The sequence below is a fragment of the Mytilus edulis genome, chromosome 5 (assembly GCF_963676685.1).
Source record: "Mytilus edulis chromosome 5, xbMytEdul2.2, whole genome shotgun sequence".
NCBI classification, from domain to species: domain Eukaryota; kingdom Metazoa; phylum Mollusca; class Bivalvia; order Mytilida; family Mytilidae; genus Mytilus; species Mytilus edulis.
Genome location: NC_092348.1, coordinates 68,460,054 through 68,482,306, shown reverse-complemented (window position 1 = coordinate 68,482,306; position 22,253 = coordinate 68,460,054). Strand labels below are relative to the sequence as shown.

Genomic DNA, 22,253 nt, shown 5'->3' with positions numbered 1-22,253 from the left:
AAAGTTGAAGACATTTATTACATACATTTATAACATACAATTTATTTACTGTAATTTTTTATTTACAATGACAATTTCTACAAATCCAGTAAGTTGTTTTTAAAGTCCGACACATTTTTGATGAACGAAATTACGTCCTCCACGGATACGTGTACATACATAATTTCTTAGTATTTCAGTTTCAGTTAGCCGTGAAACTTTGCTTTTGATTATCAATTTGCGTCAAGTTATAAAGCTGTATGAAATGGATGTCTTGACATTGTTTCAGTTTCGTTTAAAACGCATCCCAAGTTTTATTTTTTTTTCACCATAAACAAAATTGGTCCAAAGTATAATGACAGTAATAAGAGTAGGTGTGCAGTTAAATACTTTAAAAAAGTGAAACCATTGAACTATATTTTTCGCCTTTGACAGTCACACTCCTAATTTTGAGTAGTATCTTTAAGAACATCAAAACCATTAATACGTAGTAAAACTATTCAAGTTGTACACCATTTGTTGAATAATAATATTTTATTATTTATCAGTATTAAATTACAAGTATTGTTTAGTACATATGAAAGAATAAAGCAATACAACTATAGAAGATTTAAGTTTAATCAATCTAGCGTACATTGCTGTTTTTCATGTAACAATAACGTAATGTAACCGTAGCCTCAGTAATTATTGTTACATTTGTAATGAATCGGTTCCTCACCCAACTTTGCATTCCGGCAATTAGTCTCCAATGTAACTATAATATTTGTATTATTGTTACATTTCCATGTAACCGTAACCAGTGCCTACAAATAATCATTGAATAATATATATATACTAGTTCAGTGATAATGAACGCCATACTTAACTCCAAACTATACACAAGAATACTAAAATTAAAAATGATACAAGACTAACAAAGGCCAGAAGCTCCTGACTTCGGACAGGTGCAAAAATGCAGCGGGGTTGAACATTTTTATGAGATCTCAACCCTCCCCATGTAGAAAAGTAAACGATACCAATACGCCAATTTCTATTCTGGCAAATATTGATAATGAATTTCCAATATCTTAAACCTGGGGGAAAAAGCAATTAAATAATTTGAATAAGTCTTATGGTAGATTTTTTTTTCAAGCAGTCTTTTCGTTTCCACTTGCAGTTTCGACTTTATTTATAAAGTAAATGTTTTTCTTTTCATTTTAATAATTCATTTAACTCTACATTTAATAAAATGCAAACTTGAAGAAAACCTATCGAAAAGTTACAAAAGGTAACTGGAATTTCAATAACTCGAATCGTATATTATCAGCGTCAATTCATTTCTATTTCCTTTTTGGGTCTTTGGTGTAAACCCCAAAAAAGTAGTTCCGACCACAAAGAGTAGTGTCCCTTTGAACGCTTGTAGATTACAATAGAAACTGGCAGTTTCTATATCGTGACGTCACAATACAAAATAGCAAGTCCGCATAAACGATCAGTGACGCAGAAAATACAAAATACCGGTGACGGCAAGGATTGATTGCCGAGTTTATGAGCTTCGGTCCTTGCTTGGAAGTTGCTCAAAATCGTTAACTTTTTTTTTCAGATCTAGTTCCTGTTCCGGTTTTCCCCGCATTTGCGCAGAAATCTGTCTTGTTTGCATGAGACTTTGAAAAGAAAATTATATGTATCAGTCTAGTAAAATATAAGATTGGAACTCAATACAATTTCATTTTTAATAATTGTTTGATTTGAAAAAAACGTTACCTGATGGAAGCGTTTCTTTTGTTTACATTGAATATGACGTCATAATTTAAACAACGTCACAGCTAAATCCCTAACCACAGAACCGAAATCGGGAACGTTACGGTATTTCTGTTTCCTTTATTAACATGTTTGAGGTAAGAAATAATACATACAGACTTCGTCCCCATTCACAGGTTATGCCTGCCTCATATTATCATTACTTTTTTTGCGTTTACAACCGAACTGTCGAACCTGTATTGCTTGAAAGAAGCATCCCTGTTATCAAGGGATTCATTATAAGCCCGTATTTTACGATTACTTGACCATACATGGCTCTTTTTCAAATGGATAAGGGAATAAAACAAAACGAAAATTTTGTGTAAATATTTATAAAATATCGATATTTGTCAACCAATCATCAATATATCTTAATTAAATATTGCTTTAAATTTAATGTAAACAGAGGATGGCTTGGATAAGGAATAGTATTTAATGCTAAAAAAAAGACACAAGTGTAAACAGGAAGTTATGTCAGCCAGTAAGGGAGATAATTTGGGAGGGAAAGACCTAAAAGAAGTATTGTCAAATCTTGACAAACTTATCTGGTGGCATGTATTCAAATGTTTATAAAATTATCAAACAAAACCTTTAAAGGTGGTAGTTGTTTCAATTGGCATACATAATGTATTTGATTGGTAATTCACCTTTGAAATAAAAAAATCTCTTTAAAATATTTTTAAAGGATTTCTTTCATATTCATAATTGGAATATTTTAGCCTTTTTTTTTAAGCAAGTCTTTGATAAGATTTGAATATTATTAAAAGGGCAATTTCATTTCTTCCTTTGAAATACTATACCCATTTTTATTGAAATGTTGTACTTTGCTAGAAATGTTAATAAAAGTAAATGTAAAAAATACCAATCTTTTCATTGAAAACTTTCTCACAGAAGCTGACAATGACTTTATTGTTGGTCCTACATGTTCTGCAACATCACCTGTTAGTGATAAGAAATCTTCACATCTAGGCAGTCTGGTATAGACCCACCATGGAAAAGACTTCTCCTTGGGTTTTATAGACAGATAATATGAGGATTATATGTATTTACAATGGAGACAAAAAGACTTTTCTTCTATCATGTCTATATCCAGACAATAACATTAGCAAACAAAGGGGTAACTTCCATGAGCATGATGAGGACATCATTACAAGAGAAAACATCAATAGCATTATATAAGAAAAACACATAACAAATCAATTACAAACCAACCGCGCGCCGCGACAAAGTTACTGAGAATTGTCGAAAATCACGCGCTTACCACAGCGCTATCCAAAAATCCTGGGGAGAACACTGGATGCAATCAAAAAATTAAGGCAAGCATAAAATCATGTTTTCTACAGTACAAACCCATAGAGTTCCACCACAAAATTCTTCGAACGACTGAACCATTTCTTCTGACTTCACTTCATGACACAGACTAGTCTCGATTACCCAGACGCATATTTAAATATAGCGTCTGAGCTCAGCGTCTGGGGTGATTAACTGGACTGGTCTTCTTCTTCTTGTCTCCGTATGAGCCTCCTTTAAATAGGAGCACCACCATAGTTATGGCGTATAAAGGAGGACATTTGGAGCCTGTATCGGTACAGATTAATGTGAGCATTTGCCTACCCAAATCCCCAGCCAGGCCGTGACGGGTCTTATTACCAGAAAGTTAACCTTCCCAAAACATAAATACAATGCAATCAAATAAAACATACGAACTCACACACTCACCTGATTCGCTCAGTCCTCAAAGTATAAAAAGTGTATTTTTTTCTATGTATCAAATATCCTTTTTTAATATCTGTGTGTTTTGAATGGGAGAGGGTCACCCCGGATGCCCCACAAATGCCTTGGCAAAATACGTCTAAGGTAATAACGAGGAATCGGTTAGGACAAAATCTATCAAAACCGACACTACCAAATGCCCTGCTGTATCAAATATTTATAGAGGGCGTAACAAATAATTAAATATAGAACATATCTATAAATAGCACTTCCGTTATCCCCAACATAATTAAAAAAAAAACAGCAGAAAACAGTGTAGTATATGTACATGTATATGACATTCTTGTAGCTCACTCTATGTTGGCCAACTAACTTGCTGGTGGTAAAACGTCAAATAAATAAAACTGCTTAAAAAAACATTTCACACGTATTCCTGTTCTCGGAGTTCTTGTCTGAAACCACAGGCCTTAAATGCGTTATATTAAGGTACAAAAATGTATCATAGGAATTTTTTTTCTGCGACAAGTGCCTGTGTCTGAAACAGTGATTTATAAACATGTAACAAAGATCTAAGAGTCAAAATCAAGCTTTAATTGGCCGTGCTTAAATATATTCAGATATTTTTTTTCGTTGATTAAAAGTACTTTATATAAGTTTTACTCATTTTTTGTCATGGTTTTTATCTTCGACTTGATCATTAACTACTTTTCTAGTTTTTGGCTGGTTGTGTCACCCCTCAGGCTGGTTTCCCCATTACCTGGGTACCGCAGACGGCGGCACCCAAACGCCCTCCTCGATTTATTCTGAGGCCTAGTTACAGCCCTGTGTAACTGAATATTATAGCACTCGTCATAGGCGGATCCACCCCATTTTTGTCGTAGGAAAAATGTGGTTGATTATGTAGGGAAACACTGTAGCACGAGTGTGTGTAGTTCCTCTCTCTAATAACAAGTTCTGGATCCGCCACTGTTCGTGTATAGAGGATACCACGCTCTCTGTACGCTTCAAAAGGGGTCCGTAGGTTGACCGTTATACTTAAATCTATATTTCTGCTTCAATACAATATACCCTTATTTTTTAGTGAGTCATAATTTCTTCAACCAATGTATTCCGAACGGGCTATAAATTAGGACCTCCTTTATATAATTATTGTTAATTTTTTTTCATCATGAACATTACCATTATTTACCACAAGACGATAAAAACGCTACCAAAGATTAAACTATTTTTATTTTATTGCACACCTGTCCACTTTATTCCCTTATCTTCATACTATAAAATACCATTATTCTCTCTTTGTATTTTATTACATCATCCTAAACATGCATGAAATATTTGTCACTGGACGTTAAGCAACCAACCATCAGTATATTGTGTCACCGTTAGTCTCTATTCTTTATTTTTTATCCATTTTTCCTCGTTTTGTCTCATTATTCTCATTTCTGTAAATTCCTGTTACAGTAATAACTTAGGGACGACATCAAAAGATCAATGTAAGATAAAAAAAAAAAAAAAAAAACTTAATTCAAATAGTTTGGGGGTGGGGTTGAACTGCTGCAAGATTTGGTTATCCGACATTGATTTTTACATATATCCATATGGGTCAATCAATTTTTCCCAAATTGAGTTAAGAAGGGGTTAGGTGGGTCAGTGACAAAACTATGTGAATTAAGTTTTGTATCCTTCATTGAACTTTTTATGTCGTCCCTTATGATGTCCTTTTTTATAAATCTGATGCACTCACCTTACCAAAAAGCACACATCAAGTTACATCTATGTAAAGAAAAACATCTCATAAAAATACTATAAGATTGCTTATGTAGAAAAACTTCCTAAACAGGTATAACTGGCAGATCAGCGAAATCACACAATAAGCCAACTCAATTTTTATTTGCAAAATTAACTGATCTTTAAACTGCAAACGACAGAATAGTCTGAATGTTTCTTAGCTGTTTCACCAATAATCGCCTAATCCTTTTAGGAAGAAAATATGTAGGAACCAACCTTCACACAAAACCACTTTGCAAGTATAGCCCGTGTCCATGGAGAAATATAGAACTTAAACAGTCAGTCATGAAACCCAATACTCTTTGAATGCATGTTTGAATCATGTACATGGAAAAGATGGAATGGGATTTATTTCATACTACATAGTAACTTGTAAAAAAAAAATTAACTCAAAAGTGTATTCTAATTCTCCAAGGCAACTCTTATAATATTCATCATGTATTAGCATGCAATAAAGGATAGATTCACAAGAACAAAAACTTCTCATGTGAACCTTTTAAATAAATATAAGGAAATTGGAATGATTTCTAACGAGGCAGCAACCCAGCAGAGTTCAAATGACATGGATATACGCAAATGTGATCACTGCATGACCTTCAATATCAAGAAAACTCCGTATCATATATTCAACTATAAAAAGACCCCACATGAAAATGAGATACAATTCAACCATAAAAACTAACTCTTTAATTGTTCATATGATTTTTAATTTGTTAATACAAATCTAATTTCCCTACCATGTCTGACAACAATGTGTTTCTTGATATTTGTTTCATTTAATCAATATACGTCTGTGTATTTTTTTCGATTTGTGGCGGCTGTCTAAATAATATATACCTAACATGTTTTGTAATGTGATCTATTTATATTGATTGATGCTTCAGTAATTAAAAAAAAAAATCTTTCGGTTTGAACTTTGTTCTTATAAAATTGAAGCATGGTTATGATACAATGAAAATCCTGAATATTACATGTTTTTTAATTCTTCACATTTTACACATAAAATCTGTGTCCATAAACCATCATTGGTTTGTCTACAAAAGAAAGTAAATATTAAAATCATATTAATGTTTAGTCACCAGCATAGCATATATATATGAAAAAAAAAATGTTTAAAAAACCATCATAGAAATATATTGTATAAATGATTGTCCTGGGGCAAGCTGAATCCCGCATCAATATGCAAGATTATATTGCTGCGTTGAAGACCCGACCCATTGGTGACATCGAACTGTTTACTGCTTTTTTGTCGGGTTTCCCAGTGTCTCTTTGACACAGTCCCTGTTTATTTTCTCTATCCAAACCATGCATGGATTTTTCTAATTTTTGAAGGCCATACAGTTGCTTATAATTACTCACATTCAATTCATTTGAACTTGGGTGGATAGTTCTCATTGGTATTCATACCGCATCTCCTTATTTGTGTAATATTGAGCTTTTGGCAATTTTATCTTCACTTTTTGTTTTAGTCTACATGATAAACTGTTAATCATGACGATTTGGTATTTTATGGCATTAGATTCACTGGTTGCTGCCTCATTTACACGTCTTTTCATTGATGCTGAATATATTGTTTAACTGTCTTTTGTTTTGCAGAAAATTGAATGTACAAATCATTTGGACCAATTAGTATAAAATCTTCTAGCATCTCCTAGATACATTTTGTTTGTTTTTCTTTGAAAGTGTACATCAGTCATCATTGTGTATCTCTCCTCCCCCCTTTTTTTTTTACACACATAACAAGATTTAGATAGATACAACAAACATATCTTGGATGAAGATGATATTTCGGCGTCCTAGCAGTTTTCCATCAAGTATTTATAAAGTTAACGATACTACACATCAACCCAAAATGTATTTATAACGTATACGACTGATCGAGTGGTCCCAGTCAACATAACAATTGACCTTTATTGTATAATTATAAACTCGTTTTCGTTGCACGGACATGCATGAAAGAATATAACTACTACTTGCAATTTATGTTACAGTGTGTGTTGTTATAACATCTTACCAAGGTTGGATGTGCTGGTTTTTACTTCGCCTCCATGTCCATGTAAGCCATGCTGTATGGTGTTTTCCATGAATTGTATGTCGTCACAAAAATATATAAATAGCTTTAAACAACAATTGGTACACTCGGGCTTTTCAATAATATTATCGTAATGTCATTTCTTCCGAAGTCAATAACCAACTTCTTGGTTATTCGTCTTGGACATTATCTTTGACAACAAGCTAAAAAAGCCGATACTATTCCGAATGTCATAAATTACCATTTGTATATCACTTGTCATCCAGACGCTCTACTTTGAAAAATAAAGCGGCTGGATGATCGAGACTAGACACAGACAGGCTAAAAGTTAGAGTAACTTCCCTTTTATAACCACAAAACTGTTCCTCGACTTAATCGACACCGACAGAGGTAAACTTTTCATCGCCGGGAACCAGAGCATCGGTTCACAAAATCGAACATTTGTACGTACGAACAGAGATTGTATTGTATTGTCTCTGGTACAAATAACGCAAGATAATCGTTATCATTTGGGATATACTTCCATTTCTCTTAAGAATTGTAGAATTTTGTCATTAGGGCGTACTCGTAATTTGACCAAACGATATGTATAGACATTAGTAATCCTTGACTTGACGTTAAGATTTCATCAAGATTTGTTTTTCGCTGCGAGTGTGGAGGTCGTAAACGTAAACGTAATTAAGGGTGCTTTCTTACAGGGCCGCGTTACATATTTTGTGGATTTTTTTTGTAAGCTATATCTATGGCACGCCGTTTTTAAATTTATTCAAATTTGAAGATATCTTATTTATTTAACAAGATATCTTATTAAGTATTAAGATATCTTTAATTTTTATAAGATATCTTATTTAATTTTAAAATAAATAAGATATCTCTATTAGTTTATAAGATATCTCTATAAGTTAATAAGATATCTCTATTAATTAATAAGATATCTTATAAAGTATATAAGATATCTTACTTCTTTATAAAGATATCTTTTAAATACATACTTTATAAGATATCTTATTAATTAATAGAGATATCTTATAAACTAATAGAGATATCTTATTAACTTATGGAGATATCTTATATATTAAATAAGATATCTTTATAACCAATTAAATAAGATATCTCTATAAGTTAAAAAGATATCTCTAAAAGTTTATAAGATATCTCTATTAGTTTATAAGATATCTCTATAAGTTAATAAGATATCTCTATAAGTTAATAAGATATCTCTAAAAGTTTATAAGATATCTCTATTAGTTTATAAGATATCTCTATAAGTTAATAAGATATCTCTATTATTTAATAAGATATCTTATAAAGTATATAATATATCTTACTTTTTTATAAAGATATCTTTTAAATCGTACTTTATAAGATATCTTATTAATTAATAGAGATATCTTATAAACTAACAGAGATATCTTATTAATTAATAGAGATATCTTATAAACTAACAGATATATCTTATTAATTAATAGAGATATCTTATAAACTAACAGATATATCTTATTAATTAATAGAGATATCTTATTAACTTATAGAGATATCTTATAAACTAATAGAGATATCTTATAAACTAATAGAGATATCTTATAAACTTTTAGAGATATCTTTTTAACTTATAGAGATATCTTTTATATTAAATAAGATATCTTTATAACCAATTAAATAAGATATCTCTATAAGTTAAAAAGATATCTCTAAAAGTTTATAAGATATCTCTATTAGTTTATAAGATATCTCTATAAGTTAATAAGATATCTCTAAAAGTTTATAAGATATCTCTATTAGTTTATAAGATATATCTATATCTCTATTGATTAATAAGATATCTTATAAAGTATATAAGATGATATCTTACTTCTTTATTAGGATATCTTTTAAATACATACTTTATAAGATATCTCATTAATTCATAGAGATATCTTATAAACTAATAGAGATATTTTATTAACTTATGGAGATATCTTATCAAGTAAATAAGATATCTCTATTATTAACTATATAAAAGATATCTTATATAGTTAATAAGATATCTTATATTTTAAATAATATATCTTATATATTTAATAAGATATCTTTATAAACATTTTAATAAGATATCTTATTTAATAAATCAGATATCTCAATTAATATATAAGATATCTCATTTTGTTATTAAGATATCTCAATTAGTTTATAAGATATCTTATTTAACTAAATAAGATATCTCGAAATTGAATAAATATAATAACGGCGTGCCATATTTATCTACTTGGTTATTTTTCTACTCTTTATTTTCTCTTCGTTTTTTTTTAGGGGGGTTGTTGTTTTATCATTAATAATTTTCATCGAGTGAGTCAGGCTTTTTTGTCGGCTTTTTTTTAGTCTCGATCCGTTTACAAGAAATCGGGAACAACTTTAAATGACTCAAATTCTTTTAGAGCTCAATTACAGTTTTAATTGAGGATATGTATGCATGATAAGAGTAGAGACATACTATAATACAATATGAGTAGAGACTATATATGTCTCTGTTTATAATAAGAGCAATTATTTCGTCCATGAAATTACAGATTCTGTATAGTCCGTGAAATTCTTCAGTAATATTTCAAAACTGCATGTAAATTGAAAGGATGTGAGATCTGGACATTTAGATGCATCAAGGTTTTGCCGCACTATACATAATTGGACCGTGACATGCATGACATAGGCGGATCAAGCCCCCCCCCCCTCTTTTCTGGAAAAAAATTGGTTGATTACATAGAAAAATCACTCAAGCATGACTGGAGCGGGCCGCCTCTTAGGGCAGTCAGTACCCCCTCTCCCGAGGTCTCTTTTCTGCTTCTTTTCTGGACCAATATATGTCTTAATCCCATGTGGTAAGTCATTACCCGTATCCATATGATAAACTTTATGTATATATAAGCTGGGAACTTCTAGGGGCTGGGCGCTGGGTCACTGAATCGCCAGTAGCACACGGTAGCAATGTTTATTTTACAATAAAACAGGGGCTGTCTTGTATGTAGGTAAAAGATCTACGTAGAGCTTATGTTTACAGCCGATTGCATTGAGTGTGTAGTTAAAGGTAATATCTTTGGTTAGCTTGCTTGCTAGCAAAACCGTGAAGTCATAATTAGGTCAGGCAAACAACACTCCTTTAAGAGTAGAGGCTGGTCCGGCAGATAACCAATCTATCTGTCTCACGTTAGGACTATACTACTTCGAAAGAAGGGTAGTATACCTAACCTTATTATGTCTTCATGGCTCAGCTTAAAAGCAAGCTAACCAAGGATTCTACCTTTCCTTACACACTCAATAAAATCGGCTGTGTTGTGCAGCAAACCAGCATTTTATAATATTTATATAATTATGATTATTAAGGATATATGTCTTAAATCTGATAAATATAATAAGACAGTTTTTACCCGTGTTTTCCCATAAAATATCGAATGGTGAGGATGTACAATACACAGACAAATAAACGAATATCGTACGAACATCTCGAGATTATGTCGTGTTATAGTAGTATCAGTGTTATTAAGTGGGTTCTGCAATTTACACAAATCTTTGATTTTCGAATTTAAAGGCAAAAAAATCATATCGTTTCCTTTATATATGTTCCATGCAAGAAATCAATAAAGCTTTCAATCATATTTAAGCTCGCATTACTATTAGGTAAACAGTTAATTGAGAATTGAGTTGATATATGGTCATACCTTTTCTATACCTAAAAAACGTTGTATTTTCATGTGATTCGTCCAGAGGTTATTTTTTCCGAAATAATAATAAGCATCTCTAGTCAAAATATGTTGGGTATATGGCATGAGACAGAAACTCAATGACACAATCAACGAAGTATCTATACAGTACCATACGACAAGCTTCAGATCTAGAAGGGCTGACATCCCGAAAAAAACATGCTTTCCCCGAACCCGAAAAAATATCCATCGATTTAAATGTCCCGATAAGTGTATTAAAATCTTGAATTCCCGCTAAAATAAGGATCAACCCCGACATCCCAAACACATTACATTATGCCCTACAGTTCTGATTAGGCAATATCTTAATTGGCCAGAGTATATGTACGTTGTACGTTAATGATTTAAGGTGTAACTACTTTTCAATCTCGATCATATAGCAAGTTATTTGACATCTTCAACACCAACGGTGCTAGTGAATAAGGGTGGAGTTGGTTTTCTATCACTACTCTATCATTAGTGCATATTTAAACACTTGTTGAACACCCAAGCACCAATTTGATATAGTGATTAAAGGTGCTGAGGGAGTTCTATCACTATCCTATCACATAGGCATTTGAACTCTCACACAGAAATGGTAATTGCGTCGTTATTTCAGGCGTACTTTTTATGGCCCCGCAACGAAGTTGTCGGTGCCATATAGTTTTACCCTTGTCCGAAATTCTGAAATTCTGATATTCCGAAATTCCGTAATTCCGTCATTGATGATTTGTATGGGTACCTGACAACCAATCCTACTATACTGACATACTAAATAAATGGTGATTGGCAAATGATTTTTCTAGGTGAGTGATCATCTATCCTATATTATACTGAAACACCAGTTGTGATTGTAGAGTGATTTGTATAGGTAGCTAACCATCTTGCCTATATAATACTGACCAACCAGCGATGATTGGTTAATGATAGGTAGCTGACCATCTATCCTATATCATACTGAGTCGTGACAGACCAGTGGTGATTGGCTAGTGACATGTATAGATAACTGACCATCTATCCTATATCCTACTAACAGCCAGTGGTGATGGACTAGTGATTTGTATAGGTAGCTGAAATCTTTCATTTATTATACTGACAGACCAGTGATGATTGGCTAGTGACATGTATAGATAACTGACCATCTATCCTATATCCTACTAACAGCCAGTGGTGATGGACTAGTGATTGGTATAGGTAGCTGACAATCTATCCTATATAATACTGACAGACCAGTGGTGATTGGCTAGTGACATGTATAGATAACTGACCATCTATCCTATATCCTACTAACAGCCAGTGGTGATGGACTAGTGATTTGTATAGGTAGCTGAAATCTTTCATTTATTATACTGACAGACCAGTGGTGATTGGCTAGTGACATGTATAGATAACTGACCATCTATCCTATATCCTACTAACAGCCAGTGGTGATGGACTAGTGATTGGTATAGGTAGCTGACAATCTATCCTATATAATACTGACAGACCAGTGGTAATTGGTTAGTGATTTGTATAGGTAGCTGAAATCTTTCATTTATTATACTGACAGACCAGTGGTGATTGGCTAGTGACATGTATAGATAACTGACCATCTATCCTATATCCTACTAACAGCCAGTGGTGATGGACTAGTGATTTGTATAGGTAGCTGACAATCTATCCTATATAATACTGACAGACCAGTGGTAATTGGTTAGTGATTTGTATAGGTAGCTGAAATCTTTCATTTATTATACTCACAGACCAGTGGTGATTGGTTAGTGATTTGTATAGGTAGCTGAAATCTTTCATTTATTATACTGACATACCAATGGTAATTGGCTAGTGATATGTATAGGTACAATATAGCTGACTATCTATCCTATATTATACTGACAGACCAGTGGTGATTGGTTAGTGAATTGTTTAGGTAGCTGGACATCTATCCTATATCATACTGACAGACCAGTGGTGATTGGTTAGTGATTTGTATAGATAGCTGGCCATCTATCCTATATCATACTGACATAACATTTGTGATTGGTTAGTAATTTGTATTGATAGCTGACCATCTATCCTATATTATATTGACAGACCAGTGGTTATTGGTTAGTGATTTGTATAGGTAGCTGACAATCTATCCTATAATACTGACAGACCAGTGGTGATTTGCTTGTGATTTGTAAAGGTAGATTGTCATCTATGCTATATTATACTGACATACCAGTGGTGATAGGCTAGTGGTCTGTATAGCCTATAAGCTTACTATCTATCCTATATTATACTGATATACTAGTGGTGATTGGCTTGTGTTTTATATAGGTAACTGACCAACTATCCTATATCATACTGACAGACCAGTGATGTTTGACTTGTATTTGTATAGGTAGCTGACCATCTATCATATATTATACTGACATACCAGTGGTTATTAGCTAGTGGTTTGTATAGGTAGCTGACCATCTATTGGATTTCTATCCTATATATAATATTGACAGACCAGTGGTGGTTGACTAGTGATGTGTATAGGCAGCTGACCATCTATCCTATATAATACTGATACACCAGTGGTGATTGACTAGCAATTTCAGTGGCGGATCCAGAACTTTTCCTAAGGGGGGGCCCGCTGACTGACCTAAGAGGGGGCCCGCTCCAGTCATGCTTCAATGATTCCCTATATAATCAACCAAATTTTTCCCACGAAAGGGGGGGCCCGGGCCCCCCTGGATCCGCCTATGAATTTATATGGTTAGCCGACCATCTTTTCTATAATATTCTGACAGACCAGTGGTGATTTGTATAGGTTGGTCTATGTAGCTTTGCAGTCTCATCATTCTTGGCAGTAGATTATGATTTGTACTGACAGTTGACCATATACGAGAAACATCTGAGCATATTGAAATCACAGAATAATGCCTCTTAGGGAGCTACCATTTGATTTTTATGGGGGGGCTAGGATTAAAAATTTTGTCCTGCATTTTTTTTTAGTTGTAATCTCTGTCCTGCCTTTTTATTTTTCACTCTATTCGGTCCTGCCTTTTTTTTTATTAGTTTATCCTGACTTTTTTTACCTAAATTGTCATCCTGCCTTTTTTTTTTGCAAAGTGTCTCATCCTGCCTTTTTTTTTTACCCAAAGTGTCTCATCCTGCCTTTTTTTCAAAAATTAACTCAGCATATCAAAGAACCCCAAGGATTAAATTTTTGTTAAAATCAAACTAAGTTTAATTTTGGACCCTTTGGACTTTAATGTAGACCAATTTGAAAACGGGACCAAAAATTAAGAATCTACATAGACAGTTAGATTCGGCATATCAAAGAACCCCAATTATTCAATTTTTGATGAAATCAAACAAAGCGGCGTTTAATTTTGGACCCTTTGGGCCCCTTATTCCTAAACTGTTGGGACCAAAACTCCCAAAACCAATCCCAACCTTCCTTTTATGGTCATAAACCTTGTGTTTAAATTTCATAGATTTCTATTTACTTATACTAAAGTTATGGTGCGAAAACCAAGAAAAATGCTTATTTGGGCCCCTTTTTGGCCCCTTATGACTAAATTGTCTGGACCTCAACTCCCAAAATCAATCCCAACCTTTCTTTTGTGGTCATAAATCTTGTGTTTAAATTTCATTGATTTCTATTTACTTATACTAAAGTTATTGTGCGAAAACCAAGAATAATGCTTATTTGGGCCCTTTTTTGGCCGCTAATTCCTAAACAGTTGGAACCAAAATTCCCAAAATCAATCCAAACCTTTCTTTTATGGTCATAAACCTTGTGTCAAAATTTCATAGATTTCTATTTACTTAAACTAAAGTTATAGTGCGAAAACCAATCCAAACCTTCCTTTTGTGGTCATTAACCTTGTGTTAAAATTTCATAGATTTCTATTCACTTTTACTAAAGTTAGAGTGCGAAAACTAAAAGTATTCGGATGACGACGACGACGCCAACGTGATACCAATATACGACCAAAATTTTTTCAATTTTTGCGGTCGTATAAAAACTAGATATAACTGGTAATAGCTGGGATTTTAAGGAATTAATTAAGTCAGTGCTTTGGGATTTACATGTAATTCCAAAATTTTAAGTAATTATGTGTAATTCCTGATTCCAAAATTTTAAGTAATTATGTGTAATTCCTGATTCCAAAATTTTAAGTAATTATGTGTAATTCCTGATTCCAAAATTTTAAGTAATTATGTGTAATTCCTGATTTCACCTATTTACTTTAATATATCTATCATATATGTGTCTCTGGCTGTATTAAGTTATAATTTTCTTGGGAATGCTTAGTAACTAAAAGTATTCTTGTGTAGGGATTGTTAAAGTTTTTATGTATCAAACCTTACATTCAGTGATCATTCTCTAAATATGTTGCAAATTATTCGAAGGCTCTGTTCATGTTTTTTTTTATTATATATTCTGTGAACTTTCCGCGATAGACTGACTTATATAGGCTTTTGCTCAAAGAATTTCGCACCCTTAATCGGTCAAATGCTTATAGGAGCTGAAGTTAAGTCCAGACTGATTCCAACCATTGAGTGGATATAACTTGAAATTTCGGTTTTACTCGACACGTTGCTATTTATAACTTCTTTTCTTATTCCATATTTTCTCTTTATTGAACGTACTAAAATTTTTAACCATCTTACTTGTGAGAAACTACGGAGATGACCCAGTACTCCTTACTGAAGGCTTGACGGTTGCCCATCATTGCTTACATCCACTCCATTCAAATTTTGGTGGAGAGTCATCTCATTAGAAATTATATCATTTCTCCCACAGGCATTTGTTTCTGTCAATATTGGGTTTACTATCCATACCCGTACAAAAAAAACACAACCAAAACACAAAAACTTAACACTGAGTGATGAACCGTGAAAATGAGGTCAAGGTCAAATAAAACATGCGCGACTGACATATTAATCATAAAATATTTCCATACATCAAATATAGTTCACCTATTGCATATTGTATTAGAAAAAAAAACAAACCTCAAAAACTTAACTGTGACCACTGAACCATGAAAATGAGGTCAGATGAACCATGCCAGGCAGGCATGTTCAGCTAACAATTCTTCCATACAACACATATAGTTGACCTATTGCTTATAGTTTAAGACAAACAGACCAAAACACAAAAACTTATCACTGAGTGATGAACCGTGAAAATGAGGTCAAGGTCAAATAAAACATGCGCGACTGACATATTAATCATAAAATATTTCCATACATCAAATATAGTTCACCTATTGCATATTGTATTAGAAAAAAAAACAAACCTCAAAAACTTAACTGTGACCACTGAACCATGAAAATGAGGTCAAGGTCAGATGACACCTGCCAGCTAGACATGTACACCTTACAATCATTCCATACACCAAATATAGTAGACCTATTGCATACAGTATTACTAATTAGAAAAACAGACCAAAACACAAAAACTTAACTATAACAACTAAACCATGAAAATGAGGTCAAGGTCAGATGACACCTGCCAGTTGGACATGTACACCTGACAGTGCTTCCATACACCGAATATACTAGACCTATTGCTTATAGTATTTGAGATATGGACTTGACCACCAAAACTTAACCTTGTTCACTGATCCATGAAATGAGGTCGATGTCAAGTGAAAACTGTCTGACAGGCATGAGGACCTTGCAAGGTATGCACATACCAAATATAGTTATCCTATTACTTATTATAAGAGAGAATTTAACATTACAAAAAATCTTATCTTTTTTTCAAGTAATCACTGAACCATGAAAATGAGGTCAAGGTCATTGGACATGTGACTGACGGAAACTTCGTAACATGAGGCATCCCTATGTCAAGCTTTCTGCGACAAAAGTCACAGGCTCGACAAACACCTGAAACCTTTGGAGTCAAAGAAATATTTAACAAGTTGATGCAAAGACCATATCATTAACCCAAGCTTTGAACTTTCTGTGAAGAATTGCATTGAAGAAATTTCTCTGTTGTAAGTTCTGACTGGTGTGATGTCAACCATTCATGTATACAACCATACTTGCAATGCACAAAATCAGTTTTTTTAATCTTTAAACATTCATTTTTGTACACCTGTTCAAGTGTCCTATTCTTGAACTATTCTAAAAACCATGGCATTTCTACTTGAGAACATTGAACTGAAACTAAAAGGAAACTCTGGAAAGATCTAATAACTTGAAGGGTTTGATTCCACAGCAATAGATACATGCTTAAATCATGAGTATAGGGCTAGAGCATCTCTTATAGTGATAAAACTTGACAACTTCTATAATTTTAAGTTTTATCTATAAAAATAATACATTGTTATATTCAATGAAAACAAACACAAGAATAACAATTTTTCAAATATAAGATAGATTTTACAAAGTTTGAACAACATGAAATAATTCTTAAGTAACCAACTATACAAGGTGGTAAATCTGAGGCATATCAAATTACTTTATATTTTTTATTGAAAATATTTTTATTAATTTATATCTTTTTATCTCACTATACAATATTCCAGATGCAGTTTACTTATAAGTTAATTGATTATTTATTATAAGTAGAAAACAAATCACCCAAAAATGTTTAAAAAATTAAAAAAGAAGAAATACCCTGAATTTGTGATATGAATTTATGTATTTACAGATAACTGGCATTGAAACACAAATAACTATATAATATATTATGACTATGGTACTTAGATTGCCTATATATATTGAATACTCAACATAAGGATAAGCTGTATACAGAATTTACCATACTTCAATATGAAAAAAATTAGCTGAGAACCTGATTTGTTCAAGATTTATCATCTCAGAAAAAAAATATACTTGTTTATAAGTTTCATCATCTATTTTTTTTATGTTAACCATTACAGAACAAATTAAGTATTGTTCTTTCTGATAACCTATCATGTACAATTAAAGAGATTTCTCATGTTGGAATTGAACAGTACAATTCAATTAAGATGTTTTTTAAAATGCGTTAAATGAGAAAAAAATGACTGCAGTATTAAACAGAGAAACATCTTCCCGTTTGATGGAAACTATATCATATTATTTATATTATGATCGACTCATTTTTACAACAGGCAATACAATATTTCAAAAAAGTGAATCTATGTTTATATCAGTTAATACCCTGATTCATTTAAATTAGACTATTCTTCATTCAGCACACTCTTCAAAAATATCAGTTTCCCTAACATGGAAATTCTAGAAAATAACTTTGAACAAAACAAAACTAGTGTTCTATTTCATTTTTTATGTATCTGTAAAAATATAATGGTAATATCACAGCAAAAAGTTGTCAGAAAATCCTTACACTACAATACAATCATAATATGTATTTCTAGCAGAAATATATAAATAATAGAATATATAAAAATAAAGTTTGATAAAAATTCATTTAGCACTTCAGAGTAAACTAACACATAGTTGCACCAACACAAAACTTAACTTTGTAATAATATTTACACTCAACCTCATGTAAACAATTAAATATGCACTACCTTTTTTTCATATGACGCAAATATTCAGGCATGGTAAACTCAGTATCCATTCAAAATATAGTAATCACCAAGCAATTTTTGACAATTCTGCGTTGCGTTCAATATTGTAGCAGCTAGTATAGCCATCTTAGATATCTATCTATGTAGAACAATATGATCGATAGCTAGGCTATCCAACCTACATCATTAATAATAACCAATATAACGCCATTTTGGATTTTCTAGATGAAATTTTTATGCTATCTAGATGAACTTAGCGGCTGGGCTAGCTTACCATTCAGTAGGCAAAATCTATGTAGCCCTACATAGCAGCTACGATATTGAATGCAACCCTGATAAATCTCTGCCTTTAACATTTAGTCAACCAAATTTAGTCTTAAATGGACAAAGACATGTCTTTCATCAGATCTGCAATCCTACATTTACTACACAAATATATCACTACATGTATTTTTAAATAATCTCTGATTAAATAATTATAAACTATATAATCACAGTATATAATGCCTTAGAAATACATTACAAACATTTATAACACACAACTCTCTAATACATAACATTTGTACAATGTAGTGTCACAAGATCAGAATACAAAATATTTTTGATACTTAAGATGCCAAATTAGCTCTATCATTATTTGAATATTTTTTAATTAGATTGATTGTTGGTGTTTTAAGACACTTTTATTAGCGCCACTTTTGGGCTATTTTTATGGTGGTCAATTTTTATTGGGATAGGATGACAGAGTGTCCGGAGAAAACCACTGACCTTCAATAGGAAAACTGAAAATCCTAGTCATTTCAATAAATGTCATGATCTTAAAGAAAAAAAAATGCATGTATCTTTTTATTACGAAAAAAATAAAACCTTTCCCCAGAATGAGGTCATGTTTACCTGGCCATTTAAATTTTTGCAAATTGAATTGTCCATTGAATAAATACAATATCTAGTTTTCTATATGGTTCACTTAAATTTGGCTATTAAAAAAAAATACTAAATAGAAAATAAAATTTTGTTATAAAAATTGACCACAATGTGTAACACGTAAAGATTACTTTTGCTGGTCTTTTTTTTTATTTCTGGGAACACATTTTCTATTCCATGCAATTTAAGCATTGGTTTGTTTTTTTACAAATCCAGTGATGATACAGTTTTATATGACAAATGCAATAACTACACCACATTCAATCAAACCACAGATTTGTTATATTGGGAAGCACAGAGGCTGAGTTTGGTTTCAACAAGATTAAGGAAGACTATCAACAAACACATATCTACATAAAAATCTACATATCACACAAGTCAGCACTACAAGTATTCTACATTTGTACAAAACAACAAAACAAGACTTCTCAACATGATCAACAACAGCAAGGATGTAGTTGTTTTAATGGCACATTAATATCATGCAGACATGGATCTCCTTTAATGAACCTTGTTATCAGAAAGTCTATAGGTTAGCCAAATCGTAATAAGAAGGTCCATAGATTAGCCAATTGAATCAGAAGATCCATAGGTTACCTGATCAAAATCATAATACTACTATTGGTAATAGTTTTTTCAGTACTAACTCTTTCATTTGTAATTCTCGAAGAAAATAAGTTATCACCACAATCCAAACATTCAAAACAAATCCAATTCCTAGTAGAAGGAATGATACCGATTCCCACAATGGTTTATGAGACAATGTTAGCAGCTTTGGCCATTCCATAGAATACTGTTGTCTTGTCCTTTAATAGACTGTCTGGTGAGTCATATTCTTTTATCAAACCTTGGTCTAGTACCATTACTCTGAAAACAAATACATAGATAAATTTAATACAAGTCTAGAAATAGATAATTATAAAATCAGAGCAATCTAATTAAAATTAAATCTCTCACTTGCTCATTTTTTAATGCTTGGTTGTGAAAATCAGAGAAGAGTAGGTGATGTTTTTATTGTTGCAAAAGGATAGGTTTTACAAACAAACAAAAAAAAGCAGTATCATTTGTATGCAATATTTAGTGAAACCACAATAATTCATCTTGTATTTTTGTCCATAAGGCAACAATCCAAATAATAAAATATGAGCAAAAATATATGAATTTACAATATTTAATAGTTTTTTTCTACATATCAAAATGATGGATAACAAAAGTAAAAGGGGAAAATTGAAAAATAGAATTTGTTTCATATATCAGAAATGAATACAAAGTTTTAGCATAGCATAAACATTGCACAAATACTTTTATATTTTATTAACCATGTTCACAACTGTAACGTTGTTTTATTTTTAATAATAAATACATATCAATCAATTCAAGATGTCCTATAGGTCTTGAAATCACACCATTTATTGGACTATTTCAAAAATATTTGAATGATGGATAGATTATCACATGCCATTTCCTTGTTGATCCAATTATTTTTATTTTCAACAAATTATATATCTATTAAAGTGTAATTCATTTACACAATTTATTTCGGTAATAAACACAATTAAAACAATTATTCACTCATTTATCAAAATTACTTCACACAAATATCTTATATACTTTTAAAGTGACAGAAAAATGTGAAATATCGATCTACATAAATCAACTAATGGCGCATAAAATGTAAAATGAGTACTTGTAGAATGATGTAAGATTTATTTGACATCAAAACCTCTTTTACTGAGAAAAACAAACAAGAGTGATGTATCCTACTCTCACTTGATCCTATATTTCAATGGATAAGTTGAGTGTTTAAAATTGATTATAATTAGGAAGCAGAGCCTTTGGAACCAAATCCAAGTTTAAAACTGTCTAGTATCCAAGAATGGAGCCCCTTATTTAATTTACTATATTTTTAATTGGACATTGTACCAATATGGAAATAAAGTTAAAGGGAAACTTTGCAAAAAAATCAAAAATTGATATTATATAGATATAGGAAGATGTGGTGTGAGTGCCAATGAGACAACTCTCCATCCAAATAACAATATGTCCAATGTCCTTTCTGTATAAAAATACTCAACTTCATGGATATTAAAGTTTTATTCTGCTAGATAAGAGATCACCATCGATTTTAAATTTAGAGTATCAATCCTCTGCGTGCCGTCATTTTGAGATCTTGTCCGATTAGAAACCACGATATATGTCTATAAACCACAAAGGACCAAAACGACAGTAACCCAATGTAGTCGTAATTGCGTGTCGATATCTTGTCAATCGTATGGTTATTTTACCCGATTAACTAACTTAATACAGAAAATGTTATTATTTTTATAAATAACCATGGTCTGTCGTTTTTAAACTGTTTATATGAGAATTAGTTCCAAGCTTTGGTTCATTGAAGTTATAGACATAGTAAAATCACAGATTTATATTTCAATTAGATTGTTCTCGAACAAAGGAAGAAATTCGTCAACATTGTATAATGTGTAATAATGAGAACATGGTTCTGAAAGTACTTTAAGCCAAATTTCCTGTTCCGACATGCATGTAATATATATCATATGCCACTAGACGTACACTAATTATCCCAAAGGAATGTGAATATTTTCCAGGAAAACTATTGAGCATCAATGTTTCAAATTAATTTCAGGATTTATTTTCTTTCGTGTTATTCAATAACAGAAATTTAAAGAACAAACTGCTTGTCCGCTTTAGGGGTATTAATTACGTCATTAAATGAATAATAGATGACAATAATTAGTCATAAATGCGTAAAGATTTAAAAACAGAAGTATTTTCTCTTTATTTGTACATATTCTATTCCTCTTTGGTAGAGTTATCTTC

At 31.9% G+C, this 22,253-nt stretch overlaps 2 protein-coding genes and 1 long non-coding RNA gene across 7 annotated transcripts in view; all 3 read right to left on the bottom strand.

Moving 5' to 3' along the window:
* The window catches only part of LOC139524341 (multidrug resistance-associated protein 1-like), a 93,358-nt gene extending 89,680 nt beyond the window's left edge, over positions 1-3,678 (bottom strand). For all 4 annotated transcript variants that reach the window (XM_071319105.1, XM_071319107.1, XM_071319106.1 and 1 more), the window contains exon 1: positions 3,109-3,678. In XM_071319105.1, the coding sequence (XP_071175206.1) occupies positions 3,109-3,150 (42 nt within the window). In that variant the 5' untranslated portion in view covers positions 3,151-3,678. The remainder of the gene's footprint in view (positions 1-3,108) is intronic.
* A 2,483-nt stretch (positions 3,679-6,161) lies between these two features.
* On the bottom strand, positions 6,162-7,602 carry LOC139524297 (uncharacterized). The gene is made up of 2 exons (XR_011664766.1): positions 7,274-7,602; positions 6,162-6,293 (listed from the first exon to the last, which is right to left on the bottom strand). It is a non-coding gene; the product is annotated as an uncharacterized lncRNA (long non-coding RNA).
* Positions 7,603-17,267: 9,665 nt separating this feature from the next.
* Positions 17,268-22,253, bottom strand: part of LOC139524342 (multidrug resistance-associated protein 1-like) — a 63,402-nt gene continuing 58,416 nt past the window's right edge. For both annotated transcript variants that reach the window (XM_071319109.1, XM_071319110.1), the window contains one exon: positions 17,268-20,282. In XM_071319109.1, the coding sequence (XP_071175210.1) occupies positions 20,168-20,282 (115 nt within the window). In that variant the 3' untranslated portion in view covers positions 17,268-20,167. The remainder of the gene's footprint in view (positions 20,283-22,253) is intronic.